Here is a 20,152-nt window from a genome sequence, read left to right on the forward strand (position 1 = left end):
AGAAACTTTCTAAATGCCTGCCCTGCCATGACTCCAACAGCAGCAGTTCACAGTCTGATCTTACAGACACGTGAACTTTAGAAAAGCTGTGTTTTATTAACTTTTTGGGAAGCCAAGCAAGTCGGGGCCACATGCAAGTCCCACCTGAGCCAATAGGAGCAGCCCCTCCAGGTGGCATGATAGGGTCACTTCCTTGCCAGTCTGGTTCACTGCCAGGTCCTAGGCCCTGCCTAGAGTGCACTACTACCTCTATTCTTTCAACCCGGAGTCGGGAATTGCCCAGCTCTATGCAAGTCTCCCCCTCCCCGTCCCCCAAGCATCCTCTGACTACTCCAGCTAATTCAATCACAAATTCATATACATACTATGTGGTAAGAAGAGGAATAAGAGACACCTAATTTCCAAGTTGCTTCCAGCTGGAGGAGGAGAAAGCCATGTGATCAAACAATGCATAGTGATTAAGGGAGGCTCACAGAGGTGATTAGAGTGGGTAGTCTTGTAGGAAGAGGCCAGTGTGGTGGGAGGTTATCTGGCATGTACTCTGTTAGCTGAACTGGGATCAGAACTCTGGCCTCCCAAATCTAAATTTTAAGTCACTACCTGAAAACTCATGAGGGCAGGAAGCACATCCTTTTCATTCACGCTGGTTTTTCCCATTCTCCCCTCCCTCATCTTTTCATTTTTAAAAGTAGTGAAAAAGCAGTTTATATAGAAGAGACAGTATACTCCAAAGAGTTTGAAGCAGACCGCAACAGCAGAGAATGGCTCAAGGGCCATTATTAGAAGAGAAAGTACACTCCAAAGAGTTTGGAGCGGGATGAGCAAAAGGAGCTCAAAAGGCCTCCCTCATCTCTTGTGCTGCTCATATCAGGTGCCAGACGAATGAAGAGCTCACTATTGTCAAACGCAGGAAGTAAAATCTGCACGGAAAGGCAGGGAACAGCTAATCATTTCCCCAAAACCCCTCTCATAGCTTACTTTTCCGGAAAAGCCTTTCATGAAGTTATGGACACCAAGACAAGTGGTGGGAGGTACAAGGGCGGGGACTAAAGGGGGCGGGCGAGTTCCTGGGAGCACTGGCTGCCCCCGGGCTTCTGGGCGACATATATGGAGGGCTGGGTCCAATACACAGGCCCGGGCGGCCTCTCAAGCGGCCCGAGGCGCACTAATGGCGCGCACTACTGGCGCAGGGACCCGGAGGGCGGGCAGTCCGCAGGGTCCGCCCCGCGATTTGCCGGCTCCGCCCCTCCTGGGCCTCCCGTCCTGGTGCAGCTGCTTCCGGGCTCTGTGGCTCCGGGCGATTCCGTGACGCCCCGGCCCTGACGCTGGGCCCGGGAGGGGCCGCAGCACACAGAGCCCGGACGCCTGGGTCTCCAGGCAGGCCCAAGCTTTGCCTCGCTACTGGGATCTCGGAGGACGTCTCCGGCCTGACCTTGCGGAGCCCGCGTCTCAGCTGCGTGATCGGGTGCGGGTCCGGCCGCTTTGTAGGATTCATAGCCCTCTGAATCATAGGACGAAAGCTGCTGGCTAGAGTGCGCCGGACACCTCCCCCCAACCCCCAACAGGAGACTTCTTCTCCCTGAGCTCCTTTAGGGCAGCAGTTCAGGACTTCCCTGATCCGGAGCACCTCGGACCTGAGGCTACCATCCTTCTTGGATGCAGCACCGCCTCCCCAGTTTTTGGGGCACCTTGGGACGTGGCCTTTGGTGAGTGAAACTTGGGGTGTTGCTTGCTGGGAATGAAACCCGGAAACCCAGGGAGGACACTGTCGGGTGACCCAGACCTTGTCAGATCGTGAGACTCTTGGAATCCTGTGTGTGGGGAGCAGCGGTAGTGAGTGAATTTGGATGTGCCTCCTTTCTTTACCTCAAAACTGAAAAGGAGACAAGCTGCCTGCCCCACTTGAGGCTGTAAGACCAGCCAGGGAAGTGGGGAGCCACTTCTGAATTCAGAGTAGGACGCACCAAGGAGATACCTGTGCTTCTGAGCCTGAACAGACTCTGGCTTCTGAGGAGACCCTCAGCCCTCAAACCTGAGCAGTGCTAGGAAGCGGCTCCAGAATTTGGGGACTCATTACGCACCCCAACCATGTTCCTGCAACGGCTTGGTGGCTGGCTACCTCGCCCGTGGGGCCGCCGGAAACCCAGGCCTGACCTGCCCACCCCAGAACCCAGGCAGGTGGACAGCTCCGAAAATTCAGGGAGTGACTGGGACAGTGCCCCAGAAACCATAGGAGATGTGGGGCCTTCCAAGACCAAAGACTCAGGGGCCCGGAGGAGCTCTGGGGCTGCTCCAGAACCAAGCAGGGAGACCCGAGCTGAGCAATTGGGGAGCAAAAGAATGGATTCCCTCAAGAGGGACAAGACTGGCTCTAGCACTCAAGAGTCTGGGAGACTGGAGGCTGCAGGGGCCATTCCTAAACTGGCATGGCATCCTGTGGACTCAGGTGGCACCAGGAGGTCTGGACTGTCCCCTGAAGGGGGACTGAACCCCCCTGGGCCTGAAACACCAGTGAAGAAGCCCGGCCGACATCAGAAGCTGCTGGGCTGGCTGCAGGGGGAACCAGGTGGGGGAGCAGGGGCTCGCTTGCAGTACCTGGGGGGCCCAGAGGAATGTCTGCAGATCTCCACCAACCTGACTCTGCACCTGCTGGAGCTGCTGGCCTCAGCCCTGCTGGGGTTGTGTTCGCGGCCTCTGCGGGCAGCCTTGGATGCGTTGGGCCTGAGCGGACGGCTGGGCCTCTGGCTGCATGGGCTGCTGTCCTTCCTGGCTGCCCTGCATGGTCTCCATGCTGTGCTGAGCCTGCTTACTGCTCACCCCCTGCACTTCGCCTGCCTCTTTGGTCTCCTACAGGCCCTGGTGCTGGCTGTCAGCCTCCGGGAGCCCAGTGGGAATGAGGAGGCCACTGATTTGGAGGGTGAGAAGTTGGGGAGAGAGGGTGAGGAGCAGAGGGGAGACCCAGGAAAGGGGCTGTGACTGCAGAGTGGGGTGTGACCCAGGACCTCACCCGCAGTGGGGTGAGAGCAAGGGTGAAGACAGTGTGGCCTTAGCAGGAGAGTGGGGGGCATGACCCAGATTGTAAGCTCAGGGATGGGGAAGAAACCCTCGAGTTTGAGCATAGGACCCTCCTCACCCACAGGAGAGAAAAGCTGTTTAGGATGTCTAGGTTTATGGACAGTGGAGACATGGCCCTCAAATTCACCAGCTGTTTTACATTTCTCCCACCTATGGTTTTTTTTTTTCCACCTTCACTTTTTAAAATAATAAAAAAAAGTGTGGTGGTGGAGGATAAAGACTAAAGGGTCTTCTCTATCTTTCAAGACTTCCCAGGGACAGACAGACCTCTGGCTGGGGTGAAGGGTGGTTGGGAGACCCAAAGGACCCCTTGGATCCTGGGACCTGAGCCATCTAGAGAAGACGGACTGTAGGCAGGTGGATTTGGGGTCTGGATGGGACACACAAGTGACAGGAACCCTGCAAGGAAGCTCTGGGTGTCCCTGGAAGCCAGAGGGAGTGGGGATGGAGCAGACGGTATTGGCAGGAGGGCCAGCCTGGGGCTGGCATCCCAGACAGACAGTGTGGGGAAGCCCTGAAGCTTGCAGTCCCCACACAGATTAGAGGTTCCCCACTCAGCAATAAATCACTGTGTCACACCAGATCCTAAATATATCACTACAAAGAGAGTTACTGCCACTCAGTGTCCTTTCTGATGCCGCCCAGCTGGGGATTTAGGTAGTAGAAGGTTCAGGGGAGTTTTGAAATGGGAGTGAGATTGATGTCTGGAGACAAACCCCAAGATGAGATGAGGATTGAAAAATCATCTTTATTACTCTTGAAAGGGAGTTTCCAGCTTCTCTCCCCCACTACAATCTTAGCTCCCACTGAATCCGTCTGGGGGCACAGATGAAGCCACAGGTCAGTCACTGGGCCACTTGCAGGCCTCTGGTGGGGGGAGGGAGAAAAGAGGATGGAAAGGAAGGAAATCCAGGGAGAGAAGCAAGGTTGCAGGTAATGGGTGGGGGAGAACGCATTCCCTCATTTCCCCCGTGTCAAAGAAGGGGTCTCTGGGGCCTGTTTCCCTCCGTGTCTGCCCCTCTGCCCACTTTATCTACTGCCAACTCAGAAACCTCTCTTATGAGTAGCCCACAGCTCATCCTGGCTCCCTCTGGTGCCATCACAACCTATGACACAAATGGAGGTGTCAACACACTTGGTGCCACTCTGATGATGTCAGCTTTTGGCCCTGCCCTCTGATGACATCACTTGAGCCCCTTTCATCCAGCCCCCGCCGACTTGGTGAGTCCCAGTCCTCTTCTGTGGGACTTCACACTCTCACCTTGTTTCCTGGGAGTCAGTAAGAAGGCCTTGGAGTTCAGGCAGGAGCTCAGGGACTGGAATTCCTCCACACACTTCTCGGGAGGGTGTGGCAAGCGATCTGGAAGGCAGAACAGGGCCAGGCCCATCAAAGCCTCTTATTTTTCAGCACCGCCCCTGATGAGCACCTCCTGGAAGCATCCAGCCCTTCCTGGGATGATGTCAGAGGGCCCAGAGTGAGGGACTCTTCTGCCCCTCCCATGTTTCCCTCCAACCCATCCTGCCTGGCCTCCCCACTCACTGTAGAGGAGGAAGCGCTGATAACCGTGGCCCGTCTCTTTCAGCATGATTCCACCTGGGCATGAGTTGGAGAAGAGCTTGGTTTTCATGTCAGGGCGGCCTGTCAGGGTGGGTTGCAGGGGAAGTGTGAGGACAGAGATGCAAAACCAGGCAATCCCAGGGGACTTGAAGAAAGTGAGCGCTGGAGAGAACCAACCTTCAGTTCTGAGATCTGTGCTCCCTTTAGTCAGGTGGTAGATCCATTCTCGGGGCACACAGGACCCATTTTTCCTGCAGAGGTGGTGGTGGCAAAGAGGAAAGACAGTGACACCCCAACCACTCAGTACCAACCTTTATTCCCTCTCATTCTTGAAGCCTGGGTCCCCTTGGGTTTCAAGCTACCAAGGGATGGTTAGGCCCCTCTCTCTCCAGAGGAAAACTAATAGAGCTGTCGAACTCAGTGGGCCAAGAATAGTGGATATGCCAAAGAGCCCAGCTCTTTGTGGGTGGGTTTTCACACTTTGGGCAGAGACTGTACCTATTGATGCCTGCCCCCTCACCACTCACGTGCGGATGGTTGCATAGAGCTGGAGCTGTGTGGGTTCAGAGCCCACTGCCATGTTGAAGACAATGTTGTCCACAGGGTCAAAAGTCGCCAGCTCCTCTTTGGTGGGAGCTGCCCCTGCGATAAAGTACCACCGGCCCAGGTGGGGCTCTGGGAACTGGAGAGACAACAAGGGAAGCAAAAGAGGTTGGGTTCCACTACAGGATTCATCTAACCTTTGTCAGGAGGGCAAGACTTAGGGGTGGAGGTGTCGGCTGCCTTTTTCCATCTGGGGTTTGGTTCCATGATAGGGAGTCATTAAATGACTTTTCCTCTTCGCCTGCCCTCAATCAACCTGAGTAACTATGCCCCCAGTCCCTGCGTCCTGCCAAGTCTACCACGTCACCCATTGATGGGCACAGTACTGATATTTTTTTACTTGTCCTTCCTTTCATCATCACAACACTCACACCATCTTCCTCCCTTCCTTTCCCAATGTGGCTTCTGGTCACCCTAGGCCACCCACACAAGTCCCTCATAGCCCCCACTATAAGCTTCCCCCATTCTCCATACCTCTTTCCCATCCACTCCCTGAGTTGTCAGTTGACTGTGCTCAGGGCACGGGTAGATGGAGTTAAGGAGAATGCCATAGAGGTAAAGTAGAGCTGCCCAAATTTGGTGGAACATCTTCAAGCGATAGGGAGCTTGTGCTCTGCGTGGAGTGGCTGTTATCTCCTCCGCTGGCTGCTCAGTCCACTCTGCTTCCAGCCCCCTTGCCTCGACCCTTGACCCTTTTATCTGCTAATAAGTAACTTCAACCTTGTTTTCCAAGTATGGATTACTTACAGTGTTTGGCCCTTCCTCCCCGTTCCACAATACACCCTGGCATGTTCAGGGTCTTTTGGGAATTATTGGGTTGTTGGAAAAGTCATGACATATTTTTTCTGTTTTCTATGCAAAAATGCATCATGACTTTTCTGACCCCAATATAAGGAGAGCTGAGTCCTCCAGGCAGATATCTGCCTGTGGTCTTTCAACCCATATCTGAGCTGGATATCTGCTGTGTTGTGCTGCATTGAAGAGAGGTGGATTGATTGATTCATTCATTTAGCAAACTTTTGAGTCCCAGCTGTTTGCCAGAAATTCATTAAGCCCTGGGGACATAAACATGAATAAGACACAGCCCCTGGCCTTGAAGAAGTCAGTCTAAGGAAAACTAGCTGTGTAAACAAATCATTGCAATACAGCCTAATAAGTGCTTTAGCACAGCTATGAACCTGGTGCTGGGGCATGGTTGATGGGAGGCTTTCTCCCTGAAGTTTATAATTGGGGAAACAACATATACATCATCCAGAAAAGTTCACGGACAGATGAGTTTATTCAACGTTTATTACCACAAGTAAGAGACTACATAACCTAGTGGTTAAAGAGAATAGACATTGGTGTCAGGCAGAGCGGGCTCAAGCCTTAATTCTACTACTTATTAGAACTTGGACAATTTCATTAATCTCATGCCTGTTTTTTCATCTGTAAAATGAGTAAATCATCAATCTCATAGGCTTAAAAGAGACAATGCATAAAAGCCCTTAACAAAGGCCTGCACATGGCAAGTCCAAAGTAAATATTTGCTAAAATTAATAGTAATGTTTGTAAAACACTTATTACAGTTTCCAGTGGGTAATACATTCTCAAATAGGAGGTAAGAATTGTCAAGAGGCAGTCATTGGACAATGCCAGCTGGGTGGAGGAGTTAATGCAATGAAAAGGCGGGGCTTCCTTAATAGATTTACAACTCAGACTGCCAAAAAAGGATTTGTCCTGCGAGGTGAGGCAGGCTTACGATTTAGGGTACCAGGGTTCGTTATACTATTATGTTTTGAAGTAATGTTTGACTTTTTTTATAATAAAACCCAAACAATTTATTGGGGCAATAATGTAGAAGTGCCTGACCCAGAAAGGTCTAGTAGGCCTGGATTTATCAGTTTTGCCACTTACGTTAGTTTACACATTATATAAAATGGATGTAATAACTATTTCAAATGTTCAAAGGCGTTTAAATGTGCCAATACATAAAACCCTTAGAAAATTGGCTGGCACAAACTAAGTGCTCACTAAACAGGTGTTTATTACACCTCTTAACTGAAACAGTACTGGGACATGGGTATACATAAACAACAAATCCCAGAAAGACTGGGCACCAGAGGCAGGCACGCCGCAGCGACGGTATGGCTTGGGGGAGTGGCTGTGCTGAAGGGCCGAGGCCCTAGCCCGAGGGCGGGGTGGGAGAAAAGGGCAGAGATGTAGTAACCCCCTGGACCTCAGCCTGCAGAAGCACTTTGGCGGTCCCTTCAGTTCCCCAGGGTCACAGTCTTGTGTTTTGGTCCAGTCGAACTTCAATCACTCCCAGTTCCCAAATTCAGAGGTGCCCCCCACTCCTTTTGTTTTTATGAAAGTCATGAAAGATAAATCCTTAGCTTCTCCAAAGGATGGCGTATTCCCTCGGCCACGCACTGCCAGTGAGGAACATGGCGCCCACACTACGTGAAACGCCCACGAGGCCGACCCAAAGTCAGGCCCAACGGCTCTCCCGCGTTAAGAAAGCTCAGAAACACCCACAACCGCCTAAAAAAAGGGTGACTTCGGGAGGCGCTGTAGGAGACGCGCAGCAAGAGAGAGAGAGAGAGGAAGGGAGGGGGGGGAGGGAGAGAGAGAGATGGAGAGAGATGGAATTTTAGGTGGCCAGGACAGTGCCGCCTCAAAGTCACTGCTAACTAAGACTTTAACGAGGCACAATCCTCAGTCGCTAAACTCCAAGATCCATACAAATGTCCAAAGTGTCTTGAGGCGGTCGTACTCTCATCTGGTAATTTTTCTTCAGGCATTTGTAGAAGCCACCTCAATCTCCCACTGCTCAAGCGTGTGCCCATGGGAAATTAACAGCGCCAGAGAGGTGGGGCGGTGCCTAACTGTGTACGCATGCGTAGTGCAATGCACGCAGGCGCAGTACGGCCCCTCGGGCGATGGCGGCGGCGGCTCCTCGGGGTGCTCGGCTCCCTCCCATCTAGGCCGGCCCCGGCCCGTCTCGACCCCAGGAACTCAGTGTTTGGGGCCGCGGACTTTCTTGTCGTGCCTCACGAAAGTAAAGCTTGGGACCGGGGGCGGGGGGAGGAGCCGGAAGTTCCGCCTCGCGATTTCCAAATACTATCGGGGAAACGGAAGTGGCCGTCGGTGGCAGGCTGAGGAGACCGGAAGTGACGGTACCGTGGGGAAGTCGGGGGCGGAGCCGCAGTGTGGTGGTGGTGTGTGTATTTGGCGTGTGTTGGTTTCGACGCTCTGCTGGAAAGCCGAAGGAAGTCAGAAGAGGGGGGCAGTCAGCTAGCCAGTCTGGCCCCCCCGTCAGTGTCCGTCATCTCGGGTCTGTCGTGACAGGCGGGTTCAATGGGCTTGGCGCGCGTGCGCGAAACCACTTTCTCCGCAGAGCCTAGGCGCGACACTCCCTCCACCCCACCCCTCCCCTCTCACGCGTTGTCCCAGGGTTTGCCGACCTCTGGAGTCCGTCTTTCGCGACCGGTGATGACACTGGTCTTGTGCTTCCTTCCTTCCCTGCTTCCTGGCCAGACTTGCCCTCCTTAATTGTGATTGGTATCGTGGAGCCCCTCCCACCTCCCGTCCCCTTAGCTCCCTGTGCCGTCCATCTCTTGCCCATTGTGTTTCTCCCTGTGCTCCGGAATTAGAAGGGGGATGGGGGCGGGTGTGAGTGTGTGCTTGTGTGGGAGAAACTCTTTAGTTATTGGGGCGGAGACTCAGGCCGGAGAGGCTTCTGGGTATATAAAATCTGCTCTGGGCTACAGCGGGCCTCTCTCTCTCCATTCTTCCTTAGGGAGCTGTAGGCCATGGAGCCCAATAATAGTACCAGTACCACTATGGAGGAGCCTGACAGCCTGGAGGTGCTGGTGAAGACCCTGGACTCTCAGACTCGGACCTTTATTGTGGGGGCCCAGGTGAGACCCCAGTACTTTTGGAAGACACCCATTAACTCTTCCTCTTTGTAGGTTTTTTAGCCTGAAAGAAGAACCTGATTTTTCTGGTCCTCAGCTTTTCTTTCATGGATTCCTTTGTTAATATTCTAGACAGAACGTTTTCTGATATTTCTTGTTGGGTGAGAAAATATCGTTTCTGTTGAATGAAGTAGATTTTGTTCTGCCTTCCTCCACCTTGATAGAACTCAACGCAGAGGGAATTATGGAGGGAGGAGGAATCTGTATGCCATTATCATGAGTGAACTGCAGCTCAAAGGCACAGACATGGTTCCTGCCTTTGGGAATGGAAACAGAACACAGAGACCCCAAACACAGTGTGTCTTAAAAACAAAAATTGGTCAGGTCTCTGTACTGTGTTTTTAAAAGTGGGAAATCAGAACCGGTAATGTAGATAGAGCCCTAGTAGACTGTTGAGTGGAGTTACTAATATTTGTGGTATAATTTGAATCTTTTGAGCTTAATACTATGGACACAACTGTTTATATTACTACTCCTGTAATACTTGGAGACAAATTTGTGAGAAGTTGGTGCATGGTTTTTAAAACGTGGTGTTACATGTATTCCAGAAAACTATACAGGTTTTTGTGATCATATGTATGTAAGCAGACTGACGTCCCAAGAATCAGTTGTCTAGTTAGGAAGAATGTGTTTCTTTTTTGTTGCCTTCTCCTCCGTCTTGGTTGAGTCTTCCTTCCTTAACCTGATTGTCCAACCGATCTTCCTTGTTGTTACTTTTATCTTGGAGATTAGAGTTGTATGTTTTGTGTTTGGGGAGGGATCACTGGTATCTTTAGACATACATTCCCTTGGGAGCCAGGCAGAGGTGTGAAGGGAATGTCAGTTGGCTTTTCTGTTTCTCAGCCATGTACTTTTTTCCTAGGCCTAGAAACTGAATTTCGTTACATTCATTGTGTATATTTTGATAGGGTTTGTGTTAGTTTGGGGCTTTGCACAGTCAAGACAAGTGGGTAGTGATTTTATGATGGGATGGTTTTTACCCATCACCCCCACAAGTCAATTGGTCCCTCTTTTGACCTTCATTCCCAGATACTTATTTGTGTCTTCTTCTTTGCAGATGAATGTAAAGGAGTTTAAGGAGCACATTGCTGCCTCTGTCAGCATCCCCTCAGAGAAACAGCGGCTCATTTACCAGGGACGAGTTCTGCAGGATGATAAGAAGCTCCAGGAATACAGTAAGGGGGTGGTGGAGGCATTTCAGAGGTTGAGGTAGCTGTCCAGAGGGATGAACTGAGATTGAAGGTTTACCTGATCATACAATGTTTTGGTGTATTTTATTTTGTTTTGTTTTCCCCAGACGTTGGGGGAAAGGTTATCCATCTGGTGGAACGTGCTCCTCCTCAGACTCAGCTTCCTTCTGGGGCATCTTCTGGGACAGGGTCTGCCTCAGCCACCCATGGTGGGGGACCCTCGTCTGGTGCTCGGGGGCCTGGGACCTCTGTTCATGATCGCAATGCCAACAGCTATGTCATGGTTGGAACCTTCAATCTTCCTGTAAGCTTGTGTTCCACATGCATGGGACAGCTTTTGTGGGGAAGGGTAGTTTTGGTTGTGGTAGCACCAGAGAGCTCATAAAACAGGTGTCTCAGTCTTTAGACTGGGGTTGGAGGGCCCTGTGGTTTGCTAATGGCCTCAGTCTTGAGAAAAGGGGTGGGGCTCCAGAGAATGAGTTGAAAGTGTGGGGGCCTCAGTATTTGGCTTCTCCCAGAGCAACTTCCCTTACCCTTTCCCCAGAGTGACGGCTCTGCTGTGGATGTTCACATCAACATGGAACAGGCCCCGATTCAGGTATCAGGGGGCCTGGGAGGGTCAGGGAAGGGGATCTGGGAGAAGGAGGCCATGAGGTGGGGTTGGACCTGGCTGAGGAGATGCTGGGACCTGGTTTGGTAGGCTGTGGAGCTCAAGGCTTCATCTTAAACCTGCCCTGATCTTCCTTCTTATTATAGAGTGAGCCCCGAGTACGGCTGGTAATGGCTCAGCACATGATTAGGGATATACAGACCTTACTTTCCCGGATGGAGGTAAGTGTCAAGGCTGCTGTCACCCTGTCTCCCCATGCACCCTACCCCTTTTCTCTCAGCCTGGGGGTGAGGCATGACTGGCCATATCCACTGGGATGCTTCTTTCCTAATCTGATCTCTTTGCAATTTTCATTCTTTGGGGAGAAAAAGTATCTATGTGAGACTATCTTGTCCTTGCCAATGCTCTTGGTGACTGGGATCTGGGAAGTTTGTTTCAGACTTGTTAGATAACTCATGGCATCTCTTGTCAGTTAACAAAGGGTTTCATGCTTTTGAATTTCTTAATTACATTTGACACTGGGATGTCCTAACTTCACTCATTTGTGCTGTGGCTGCACCCTGTGGTCTTTCCTTTCTCGTGGTGGTTAGAAAGGAAACCACAATCCCTACTTTTTGTTAGTAACTCATTTGTGAGTATTATAGATATTTATTATTCATCTATTACAATTTATGTAAGATTTACACTGGTTGTAGAGTGACAAAGATACAGATGTAAAGCCCTGCCTTCAGGGAGCCTAGTTAGAGCACCTTGTTCTCTCGGTCTCCTTTGACTTGAGTAATTTTCTGCAGCTGTCTCATCCTCCCTTTGGTATCTTGATTCTCCCTCATCTTCAGTGTCGAGGGGGGCCCCAGGCACAGCACAGTCAGCCGCCTGCACAGATGCCGACTGTGGCCCCAGAGCCAGTAGCCTTGAGGTCACAGACATCAGAACCGGTGGAAAGTGAAGCGCCTCCTCGGGAGCCTATGGAGGCAGAAGAAGTGGAGGAGCGTGCCCCAACCCAGAGCCCGGAGCTCACCCCTTCTGGTCCAGGCCCCGCAGGCCCAGCACCTGCCCCAGAGACCAGTGCACCCAAGTGAGAGAAGGAGGGCATTTTGGGGAGGAGGATGGGGATCCTGCATGAAGGATGAGGAGCAGGGAGGTGTGATGGGGGAGAAAGGATTGCTTGGAGGTCTACTATGCAGGGTTAGTGTTGGGGGGCAGGGAGGGGCTCTGGGGTAGGTAAACGAGGTTAGGACTGGCAGCTGAGCTGCACTGCCCTCCCTGGGGCACAGAAGTCCAAATGGTGCTTCCTGAGCCTGATCACGACTCCCCTGAGTTCACACAGGCCCCATCTCTTTTATTCAAGTTAGTGTCTCACCGTTGTTGGTGCAGGATTGTGCTGGGAGGAGGATGGAAGCAGTTTATCTTTCTCTCCTGTCTTCCCATGGGTGGGGGTAAAGAACAGGCTCTGCTAGTCCAGGAAGGTATTGGGCCAGGGATCTGGGAGGCCTGGGAGAGACAAGGCAGACGTGGTGCCTGTCAGCTTGGAGGTTGGGAATCTGAGGAAAGCTTCAACTCACTGCCTCCTGGGGTTGCCCACAGCCACCCTTCTCCTGCGGAGTACGTCGAGGTGCTCCAGGAGCTCCAGCGGCTTGAGAGCCGCCTCCACCCCTTTCTGCAGCGCTACTGTGAGGTTCTGGGCGCTGCTGCCAGCACAGACTACAACAACAACGTGAGCCTGCCCTCCCCCACCCCAGGTCCCCCCGCATGGAACAGGCTGACATACACATGACCCTCTCCTACTAAAAAAGATATTGTCTGCAAGAAAATGCTTTTACTCTAGACTTGTAAATAAGGGTTTTTTTCCCTCGTTCAGGAAAGGTGATGATCTTTGCGATATCCAGTCTTTCGCCTGTCAGTTCTCTGAGTTATTTAGAATGTTTATCAAGTAAGGGAGACTAGTAAATGATGACTTAATTGATTCACTCTAGGGTCTGTTTTAATAGGAAACTCTGTGTATACAGTAGGATTTATTTGCAAAGATTTGGTCTACGTAGAAGTTTCCAGGTATATACCAAGAGGTTTAGAGGATGTGATGTCTCGAAAGGCATTGTTGCTTTGGTTAGTGAGGTGGATTCCAGCCTGATATTTTCCGCCTTTCTGTGTTTGGCCTGGGGTTACAGCAGGAGGGCCGTGAGGAGGACCAGCGCCTGATCAACCTGGTGGGCGAGAGCCTGCGGCTGCTGGGCAACACCTTTGTGGCGCTCTCGGACCTGCGCTGCAACCTGGCCTGTGCGCCCCCACGACACCTACACGTTGTCCGGCCTATGTCTCACTACACCACCCCTATGGTGCTCCAGCAGGCAGCTATCCCCATCCAGGTGGGCCAGGGGGAGGGGCCCTGGCCTGAGGGACAGCGGTGGGCTGTCAGAATGACCCAGGGTGGCTGCTGAGCTCGAAGGAGATTAGAAGGGGTGGAGCCTTTGGGATCATAGTGACGAAGGATGGGGGGAGACTTTAGAAGTATATCATGGGGGGCTCTGGGTTAGGTTCTTGTGTTTTTCTCACTTCTGCCCCATTCTTCTCTCGTCCAGATCAACGTGGGGACCACTGTGACTATGACGGGGAATGGGACTCGGCCCCCCCCGACTCCCAATGCAGAGGCACCTCCCTCTGGTCCTGGGCAGGCCTCGTCCCTGGCTCCCTCTTCTGCCACTGCTGAGTCAACTGAGGGTTCGTCCCCCGCAGGGCCGGCTCCCCCGCCGACCGCCAGCCACCCAAGGGTCATCCGGATTTCCCACCAGAGCGTGGAACCCGTGGTCATGATGCACATGAACATTCAAGGTGAGCTGGGTCAGTAGCTGGCAGAGAAGAGCAGCACGAGGGAGGGGCTTGGTGCTGGGGGGTGGGAGCGAGGCTGGGGAAAGGAGAGGCCAGGCTGCTGGTGTCAGCAGAGAGACTGGGGCAGAAGCTTTAGTTGGCATGTGTGGGGAGGGGCAGCAGGGATTGCCTGTCCTTGGAGATTTGTTTGCGTGGTGAAGGGAGCACTTCCTCCCTGTCTAGATGGAAGGAAAGGCAGGCGACTGGTCAGGGGAATGGGGGCCTGAAGGACGCCGATCTCAGGAGGATACACTCAGGCCTTGACCCCACTGTCTCAGGGCCACTCTGTCTTTTTGCCCAGATTCTGGCACACAGCCTGGTGGAGTTCCGAGCACTCCCACTGGCCCCCTTGGACCCCCTGGTCATGGCCAGACCCTGGGTAAGACTGAGGGCATCAGAGCAGGCTGAGCTCTGGGTAGAGAAGGGGTAGGGCTGAGTGGGTGGGTTGAAGGGGGTCCAGGTTCAAGGTTACATCAGACCCACCCCCCAGGCTCCACCCTCATCCAGCTGCCCTCCCTGCCCCCTGAGTTCATGCACGCCGTCGCCCACCAGATCACTCATCAGGCCATGGTGGCAGCTGTTGCCTCCGCGGCCACAGGTAATAACCTGGAAGGGGAGGCCGGGGATGGGGGCCACAGTCCATGGTGGTGGGTGCTGTTGGCTGGCAGGCTTGGGCCGAGCCCTCAGCCCTCCTCGGTATTTCCTCTCTGCCACGCACAGGACAGCAGGTGCCGGGCTTCCCGACAGCTCCAACCCGGGTGGTGATTGCCCGGCCTACCCCTCCGCAGGCTCGGCCTTCCCATCCTGGGGGGCCCCCAGTCTCAGGGGCTCTGGTGCGTAAGGGTGGGGGAGTTTCGGTGGGCAGAAGCCTGGGGAGGGAATCCTGTGGTGGGCATGGAATGGGCAGGACTGAGCCTCCTGTCTCTCAGCAGGGTGCTGGTCTGGGTAGCAACGCCTCTTTAGCCCAGATGGTGAGCGGCCTCGTTGGCCAGCTTCTCATGCAGCCTGTCCTTGTGGGTGAGTCCTCATTCTTTCCACTTGAAACTGAAGAGGTTTCTGGGGCTCTGAAGGCTGATGCTCTCTCACTGGTGCTCCACCTCTCACGGTTGTCCCTTTGTTAATGGCGTCCTGCTGGAAGACCGGAATAGAGATGCTGTGGTGTCTTGTTTCTCTTCAGATTTCAGCTTTCTTCTTTTGGTCCCTACAGCTCAGGGGACCCCAGGAATGGCTCCAGCCCCTGCCACTGCTTCAGCCAGTGCTGGCACCACCAACACAGCAACCACAGCTGGCCCTGCCTCTGGGGGGCCCACCCAGCCTCCACCCCCTCAACCCTCCACCGCTGACCTTCAGTTCTCTCAGCTCCTGGGGAACCTGTTGGGACCTGCAGGGTCCGGGGCTGGGGGGCCTGGCGTGGCTTCTCCCACCATCACTGTGGCAATGCCTGGTGTCCCTGCCTTTCTCCAGGGCATGACTGACTTCTTGCAGGTGAGTGAGTGGCTGGCTTGCTCTTCACCTCACCCTTTCTTTCCTCCAGCCCAGTCAGGCAGTGGTGCCTTACTGCTGTTATATTGCCACTGGGCTACAGTCCCTGGTGGCATGTCTGTGAGAGGGAACCCTGGAGATCCATTGACTCTGAGCCCCCCATTTTGGAGATGAGGGACTTGGGGTTTAGGGAGAGAAAGCATTCATGTCACTGCTTTCTGACCTAGTCCATTCAGGGATAGGCAGTTGCTTGGCCTTACTCTGCTGTTGAGGTAACTACCTGTGCATATTCTGTAAGGAGTCCAGACCAGAATAGAGCTCCCCATCTTTCAAACCCTTGCAGTTTGTGCTCTCCTGATGCCATTTTATGTCCTTGTTCCCATTCTCACCTAATCTTCTGTTCTTTATTCCATCTCTGTTTGCCAGACAACTCAGACAGCCCCTCCACCCCCTCCACCGCCCCCGCCTCCAGCCCCAGAGCAGCAGACCACACCCCCACCAGGGTCCCCTGCTGGTGGTGCAGGGAGTCCCGGAGGCCTGGGTCCTGAGAGCCTTTCACCGGAGTTTTTTACTTCAGTGGTGCAGGGTGTGCTGAGCTCCCTGCTGGGCTCTCTGGGGGCTCGGGCTGGCAGCAGTGAAAGCATCGCAGCTTTTATACAGCGCCTCAGTGGGTCCAGCAACATCTTTGAGCCTGGGGCTGATGGGGCGCTTGGTGAGCAAATGGGTGGTGCCTTGGCCTTCTTCTGGAAGGGGCAGCCAGGGGGAGGTAGACGGCCTGTGTTTAGGTGTGTTGCCAAGGTGGGATGAGGGGGATGGGCTGGGGGTGGGCAGGCAGGTCAGGTAGTAAAGGCTGCTGCTGATTTCTGCCTCTGTCCATAGGATTCTTTGGGGCCCTGCTCTCTCTTCTGTGCCAGAACTTTTCAATGGTGGATGTGGTGATGCTCCTCCACGGACATTTCCAGCCACTGCAGCGGCTCCAGCCCCAGCTGCGATCCTTCTTCCACCAGCACTATCTGGGTGGCCAGGAGCCCACACCTGGTAACATCCGGGTAAATAAAGACCCCAGCCCCAGAGCGCTCCTCCTCAGCTTCAGTTCCTTGACTGTTCCTGACTCTATGTCACCTAAAGTGATGACTGTCCCAGCCCAAGCCCTGGACTTGTTGGGGGTGGAGGGGTAAGTGTTTTGAGGGCTGGGGCTTGAATGTAAACCTGTGCCGTCCTATCCCCCACTCGTAGATGGCAACCCACACGTTGATCACGGGGCTGGAAGAATACGTTCGTGAGAGTTTTGTGAGTAACCCTTTACTACTGCACCCTCTTCTGGGTCTGGTAGGATAGCTGCTGTTCCTGCTGCCTCCTCCTCGACTGCTAGTCTCTCCGGATTCCTTATTTTTGGGTCTTTGTGTGTCTTGTCTCAGTCTTTGGTGCAGGTTCAGCCGGGTGTGGACATCATCCGTACGAACCTGGAATTTCTCCAAGAGCAGTTTAATAGCATCGCTGCCCACGTGCTGCACTGCACAGGTCAGGGCCGGCCGGGCCGGGTGAGGGGCATGGTGGTGTGCAAGGCTCGGCACTCCCTCCTTATGTCTCCCCCACAGACAGTGGATTTGGGGCCCGTCTGCTGGAGTTGTGTAACCAGGGCCTGTTTGAATGCCTGGCTCTGAACCTGCACTGCCTAGGGGGACAGCAGATGGAGCTTGCTGCTGTCATCAATGGCCGGATTGTAAGCACCACCAGCCCCAGACCCCCAGCTTTTTGTTTGCTCAGGTTTCCATTTTCTTTGGTGTCCTGCAGTTTCCATTTTTCTTCCCCACACTGCCATTCTTGACTCTTTGATAACTTTCAAAAGCTGGTTGTGAGGGTTGTGTGTTCAAAGTCTGCGTTCTGCCCCTCAGCGCCGCATGTCTCGTGGGGTGAACCCGTCCTTGGTGAGCTGGCTGACCACTATGATGGGACTGCGGCTGCAGGTGGTGCTGGAACACATGCCCGTGGGCCCGGACGCCATCCTCAGATATGTCCGCAGGGTTGGCGATCCCCCGCAGGTAAAGGGCCTGCTGGTGGGCTGCAAGCGCCAGGACTTCAGGGAACGGACAGATTTGAGGGGGCCTTTACCTTGTGTTCTTCTCTGTCCAATTTCACAGCCACTTCCTGAGGAGCCAATGGAAGTTCAGGGATCAGAGAGAACTTCCCCTGAGCCTCAGGTACCAGGGAGTGGTTGTGGGGCCAGATAATGGGGAGTGGAGGGCTGAGGGGTGGCGGGGCTGGACGCGAGAATTCTGAAGCCTGGATCTTCCCGCTGTTGGACTCCCAGCGGGAGAACGCCTCCCCAGCCCCTGGAACAACAGCAGAAGAGGCTATGTCCCGAGGCCCACCTCCTGCCCCTGAGGGGGGCTCCCGAGATGAACAGGATGGAGCTTCAGCCGAGACAGAACCTTGGGCAGCTGCAGTCCCCCCAGTAAGTGTCAGGAGATGACCGGTGGGCCAAGGCAGCTGAAGGCTGTGGGAGTTAATTTCTAATCACCTTTTCTTCCCCAGGAATGGGTCCCTATTATCCAGCAGGACATTCAGAGCCAGCGGAAGGTGAAACCGCAGCCCCCCCTGAGCGACGCCTACCTCAGTGGTATGCCCGCCAAGAGACGCAAGGTTAGTTTGCCTCTCCCTGAGGGTCCCGCTTTATCCAAATTCCCGTCGTGCTAGAGTCAAATTGAGCTGGGAGGAATTTGTCCCAGGTTAGTCCCCTCATGTAATTGACGAGGAAACCTCTCTGGGACTCAGACTTGCTCATGGTTGCCCCCTGAGTGTTCGCCAGCAGTCAGTGCTGTCGTCCCTTAGCTGCCTAATCCCTGTGTGACCAGGGCCCGTTTTCCTTACTGTGGGCTTCCTCTTGTGGACTAGCTAGCTTCGAATGCTGGGTGGCTTGACCCATCCCACCCCTCTTACTTTGAAGAGCAAGTCCAGCATTCAAGTGCTGTTTTGGGCCAAAGCCAAACAATTAGGAAGGCATCTTTGCTGTTACCACCACACATGGACTGTTGCCCTTCTGTCTGCTAGCATGGAGACTGGTGGACTCATGGAAAGGGTGAACTGGGTGGTGGCACTGGATCTGACCTCGATCCTCTTTTCCCTCCCACCCCCCTACCCCCCAGACGATGCAGGGTGAGGGCCCCCAGCTGCTTCTATCAGAGGCCGTGAGCCGGGCAGCTAAGGCAGCCGGAGCTCGGCCCCTGACGAGCCCCGAGAGCCTGAGCCGGGACCTGGAGGCACCAGAGGTTCAGGAGAGCTACAGGCAGCAGGTGCCCCCACCTTGAAGCAGAATAGGGATGGTCTAGTGGGAGGGGTCGGGCTAGGGTCCCTCTTCCCCGGATCCCTTCAGAGATGAACTGGTTAGTCTGGGGATACCACTTGGTGTTAGTTTTTTTCTCTAGTGGCATCTGGGAAGGCTCAGTGATTCAGTATTGATTGGGCTGCTGGCAGTGCGTGGCTGGTGGGGACGAAGTGTTAGCTCCTGAGGGATGGCCTTGCCTACTTGCTGAGATCTTAGGGGCTCGGCCAGTGCCCCTCCAACCTGCTTGCTCTCTCTCTCTCTAGCTCCGGGCTGATATACAAAAGCGGCTGCAGGAAGACCCCAACTACAGCCCCCAGCGCTTCCCTAATGCCCAGCGGGCCTTTGCTGACGATCCCTAACTCTTTGTTCTATGGCCCTCCCTCATCAGGGGACCACTCCCCCTTCTTCCTTCACAGTATTTAAGAAATAAAAGTCAGATTTTCCTGGCTCTTTTGTCTCTAAGTTGTCTTTATTAAGTAGTCTAAGCCTCTTAATCTTCTATTTTTAAAATTAATCCCTGGGCACCCAGCTATATGACAGCTCTGAACATTTCCCACAAGCAGATGTGCACCATCATGCAGCACATGTACAAGCCTGTTTTGGACAGTTGTCTGTCTCCAAGGAACCCTTCATGCAAAAGCATTTTGCGTGTAAGTTAAGACCCGCGTTCTGAGATGGAAGAAACGTAGTTCAAGGAGCCCAGTGTTCAGGTGCTTAAACACTGAGTCCTTGGAAGCTATACAGGCACCTGTTTGTAGATGGGACCAAAGTGACACAAGGCTACAAATTATCCCTTTGGGATATAATTGCTGTCCCCGCCCCGCCTCCTTTAGCTTGGTGCTGAACCAGTAAGTGGCAGAAGAGATATTTTAAGACCAGGGCAGGGCCAGATGGGTAGCTCAGTTTGTTAGATGGAGAGCTCTGCACAACAGGGTCGCCGGTTCAACTCCCACATGGGCCAGTGAGCTGCGCCCGAGCTGAGCTGCCAGATGGCTCAGCTGGTGAGAACGCATGCTGTTAAGTTCCCCGGTTTGCCTCCTGCATGGGACAGTGGGCTGTGCCCCACGCTGCAACTAGATTGAAAGTGGTGACTGGACTTGGAGCTGAACTTGTGCCCTCCACAACTAAGACTGAAGGACAACTTGACTGGGAACTGATGGGTCCTGGAAAAATATAATGTTCCCCTTCCCCAATAAAAGCTTTATAAAAACCCCAAAACCAAAAAAAAAAACCAAACCCGAGGGCATAGCTCTGCAGATTCCACTGGGATCTCCTGAAACACTGGCTCACAGACAGAAAAGATCAGTGACTAAGAGAACATCTTGCTGGAGAGGCCACACAGACACGGGCTGACAATTCCAGATGTCCCACCAAGGCCCCGGACACGGACCGGTGGAAGCTCTAGGGAACCTGCCCAGCTGTCAACTGACCTCGTGTTGGCACAAGATTTGCCCAGCAGAGCCCAGCTCCAATTCCTGGCCTACAGAA

The 20,152-nt window shown here is 53.6% G+C and overlaps 3 protein-coding genes across 15 annotated transcripts; 2 read left to right on the forward strand and 1 right to left on the reverse strand.

The window, feature by feature from the left end:
- Nucleotides 1-1,097: 1,097 nt before the first annotated feature.
- Nucleotides 1,098-19,126, forward strand: BAG6 (BAG cochaperone 6). Of its 13 annotated transcripts, none has more exons than XM_019626690.1 (26): nucleotides 1,098-1,706; nucleotides 9,018-9,138; nucleotides 10,253-10,370; nucleotides 10,493-10,689; nucleotides 10,930-10,983; nucleotides 11,142-11,216; nucleotides 11,832-12,070; nucleotides 12,580-12,709; nucleotides 13,161-13,358; nucleotides 13,572-13,821; nucleotides 14,159-14,236; nucleotides 14,348-14,455; nucleotides 14,578-14,690; nucleotides 14,787-14,874; nucleotides 15,065-15,342; nucleotides 15,766-16,051; nucleotides 16,219-16,388; nucleotides 16,576-16,629; nucleotides 16,758-16,860; nucleotides 16,938-17,062; nucleotides 17,235-17,381; nucleotides 17,481-17,540; nucleotides 17,651-17,794; nucleotides 17,875-17,982; nucleotides 18,486-18,632; nucleotides 18,928-19,114. In XM_019626690.1, the coding sequence occupies exons 2-26, from the start codon at nucleotides 9,031-9,033 to the stop codon at nucleotides 19,021-19,023; spliced, it is 3,474 nt and encodes a 1,157-aa protein (XP_019482235.1). In that variant the 5' UTR covers nucleotides 1,098-1,706; nucleotides 9,018-9,030; the 3' UTR covers nucleotides 19,024-19,114. The 13 variants fall into 13 exon arrangements, with proteins under 13 accessions (XP_019482235.1, XP_019482239.1, XP_019482233.1 ...); XM_019626688.1 differs by lacking the exon at nucleotides 1,098-1,706 and adding an exon at nucleotides 8,126-8,394; XM_019626691.1 differs by lacking the exon at nucleotides 1,098-1,706 and adding an exon at nucleotides 8,126-8,394 and having other exon boundaries at nucleotides 14,790-14,874.
- On the forward strand, nucleotides 1,700-3,687 carry CUNH6orf47 (chromosome unknown C6orf47 homolog). The gene has a single exon (XM_019626702.1). It carries the CDS (start codon nucleotides 2,089-2,091, stop codon nucleotides 2,974-2,976), a length of 888 nt encoding a protein of 295 aa, XP_019482247.1. The 5' UTR covers nucleotides 1,700-2,088; the 3' UTR covers nucleotides 2,977-3,687.
- On the reverse strand, nucleotides 3,799-5,915 carry APOM (apolipoprotein M). Its single transcript, XM_019626703.1, has 6 exons — nucleotides 5,711-5,915; nucleotides 5,161-5,315; nucleotides 4,811-4,884; nucleotides 4,616-4,714; nucleotides 4,337-4,435; nucleotides 3,799-3,942 (listed from the first exon to the last, which is right to left on the reverse strand). The coding sequence occupies exons 1-6, from the start codon at nucleotides 5,822-5,824 to the stop codon at nucleotides 3,917-3,919; spliced, it is 567 nt and encodes a 188-aa protein (XP_019482248.1). The 5' UTR covers nucleotides 5,825-5,915; the 3' UTR covers nucleotides 3,799-3,916.
- Nucleotides 19,127-20,152: the final 1,026 nt, after the last annotated feature.

This window comes from Hipposideros armiger, unplaced genomic scaffold (genome assembly GCF_001890085.2).
Source record: "Hipposideros armiger isolate ML-2016 unplaced genomic scaffold, ASM189008v1 scaffold_687, whole genome shotgun sequence".
In the NCBI taxonomy this organism is placed as follows: Eukaryota; Metazoa; Chordata; class Mammalia; order Chiroptera; family Hipposideridae; genus Hipposideros; species Hipposideros armiger.

What these genes read in the sequence shown, in the direction of transcription:
- CUNH6orf47 (XM_019626702.1), top strand. Translation starts at nt 2,089, where the DNA reads ATGTTCCTGCAACGGCTTGGTGGCTGGCTACCTCGCCCGTGGGGCCGC.
- APOM (XM_019626703.1), bottom strand. Translation starts at nt 5,824, where the DNA reads ATGTTCCACCAAATTTGGGCAGCTCTACTTTACCTCTATGGCATTCTC. An exon ending in CTCTATGCAACCATCCGCAC is followed by an intron (nt 4,885 to 5,160) that starts GTGAGTGGTGAG and finishes CCACCTCTGCAG; the next exon opens with GAAAAATGGGTCCTGTGTGC. An exon ending in TCAGCGCTTCCTCCTCTACA is followed by an intron (nt 4,436 to 4,615) that starts GTGAGTGGGGAG and finishes TCTGCCTTCCAG; the next exon opens with ATCGCTTGCCACACCCTCCC.
- BAG6 (XM_019626690.1), top strand. Translation starts at nt 9,031, where the DNA reads ATGGAGCCCAATAATAGTACCAGTACCACTATGGAGGAGCCTGACAGC. An exon ending in CCTTACTTTCCCGGATGGAG is followed by an intron (nt 11,217 to 11,831) that starts GTAAGTGTCAAG and finishes CCTCATCTTCAG; the next exon opens with TGTCGAGGGGGGCCCCAGGC. An exon ending in TGGGGCTGATGGGGCGCTTG is followed by an intron (nt 16,052 to 16,218) that starts GTGAGCAAATGG and finishes CTCTGTCCATAG; the next exon opens with GATTCTTTGGGGCCCTGCTC.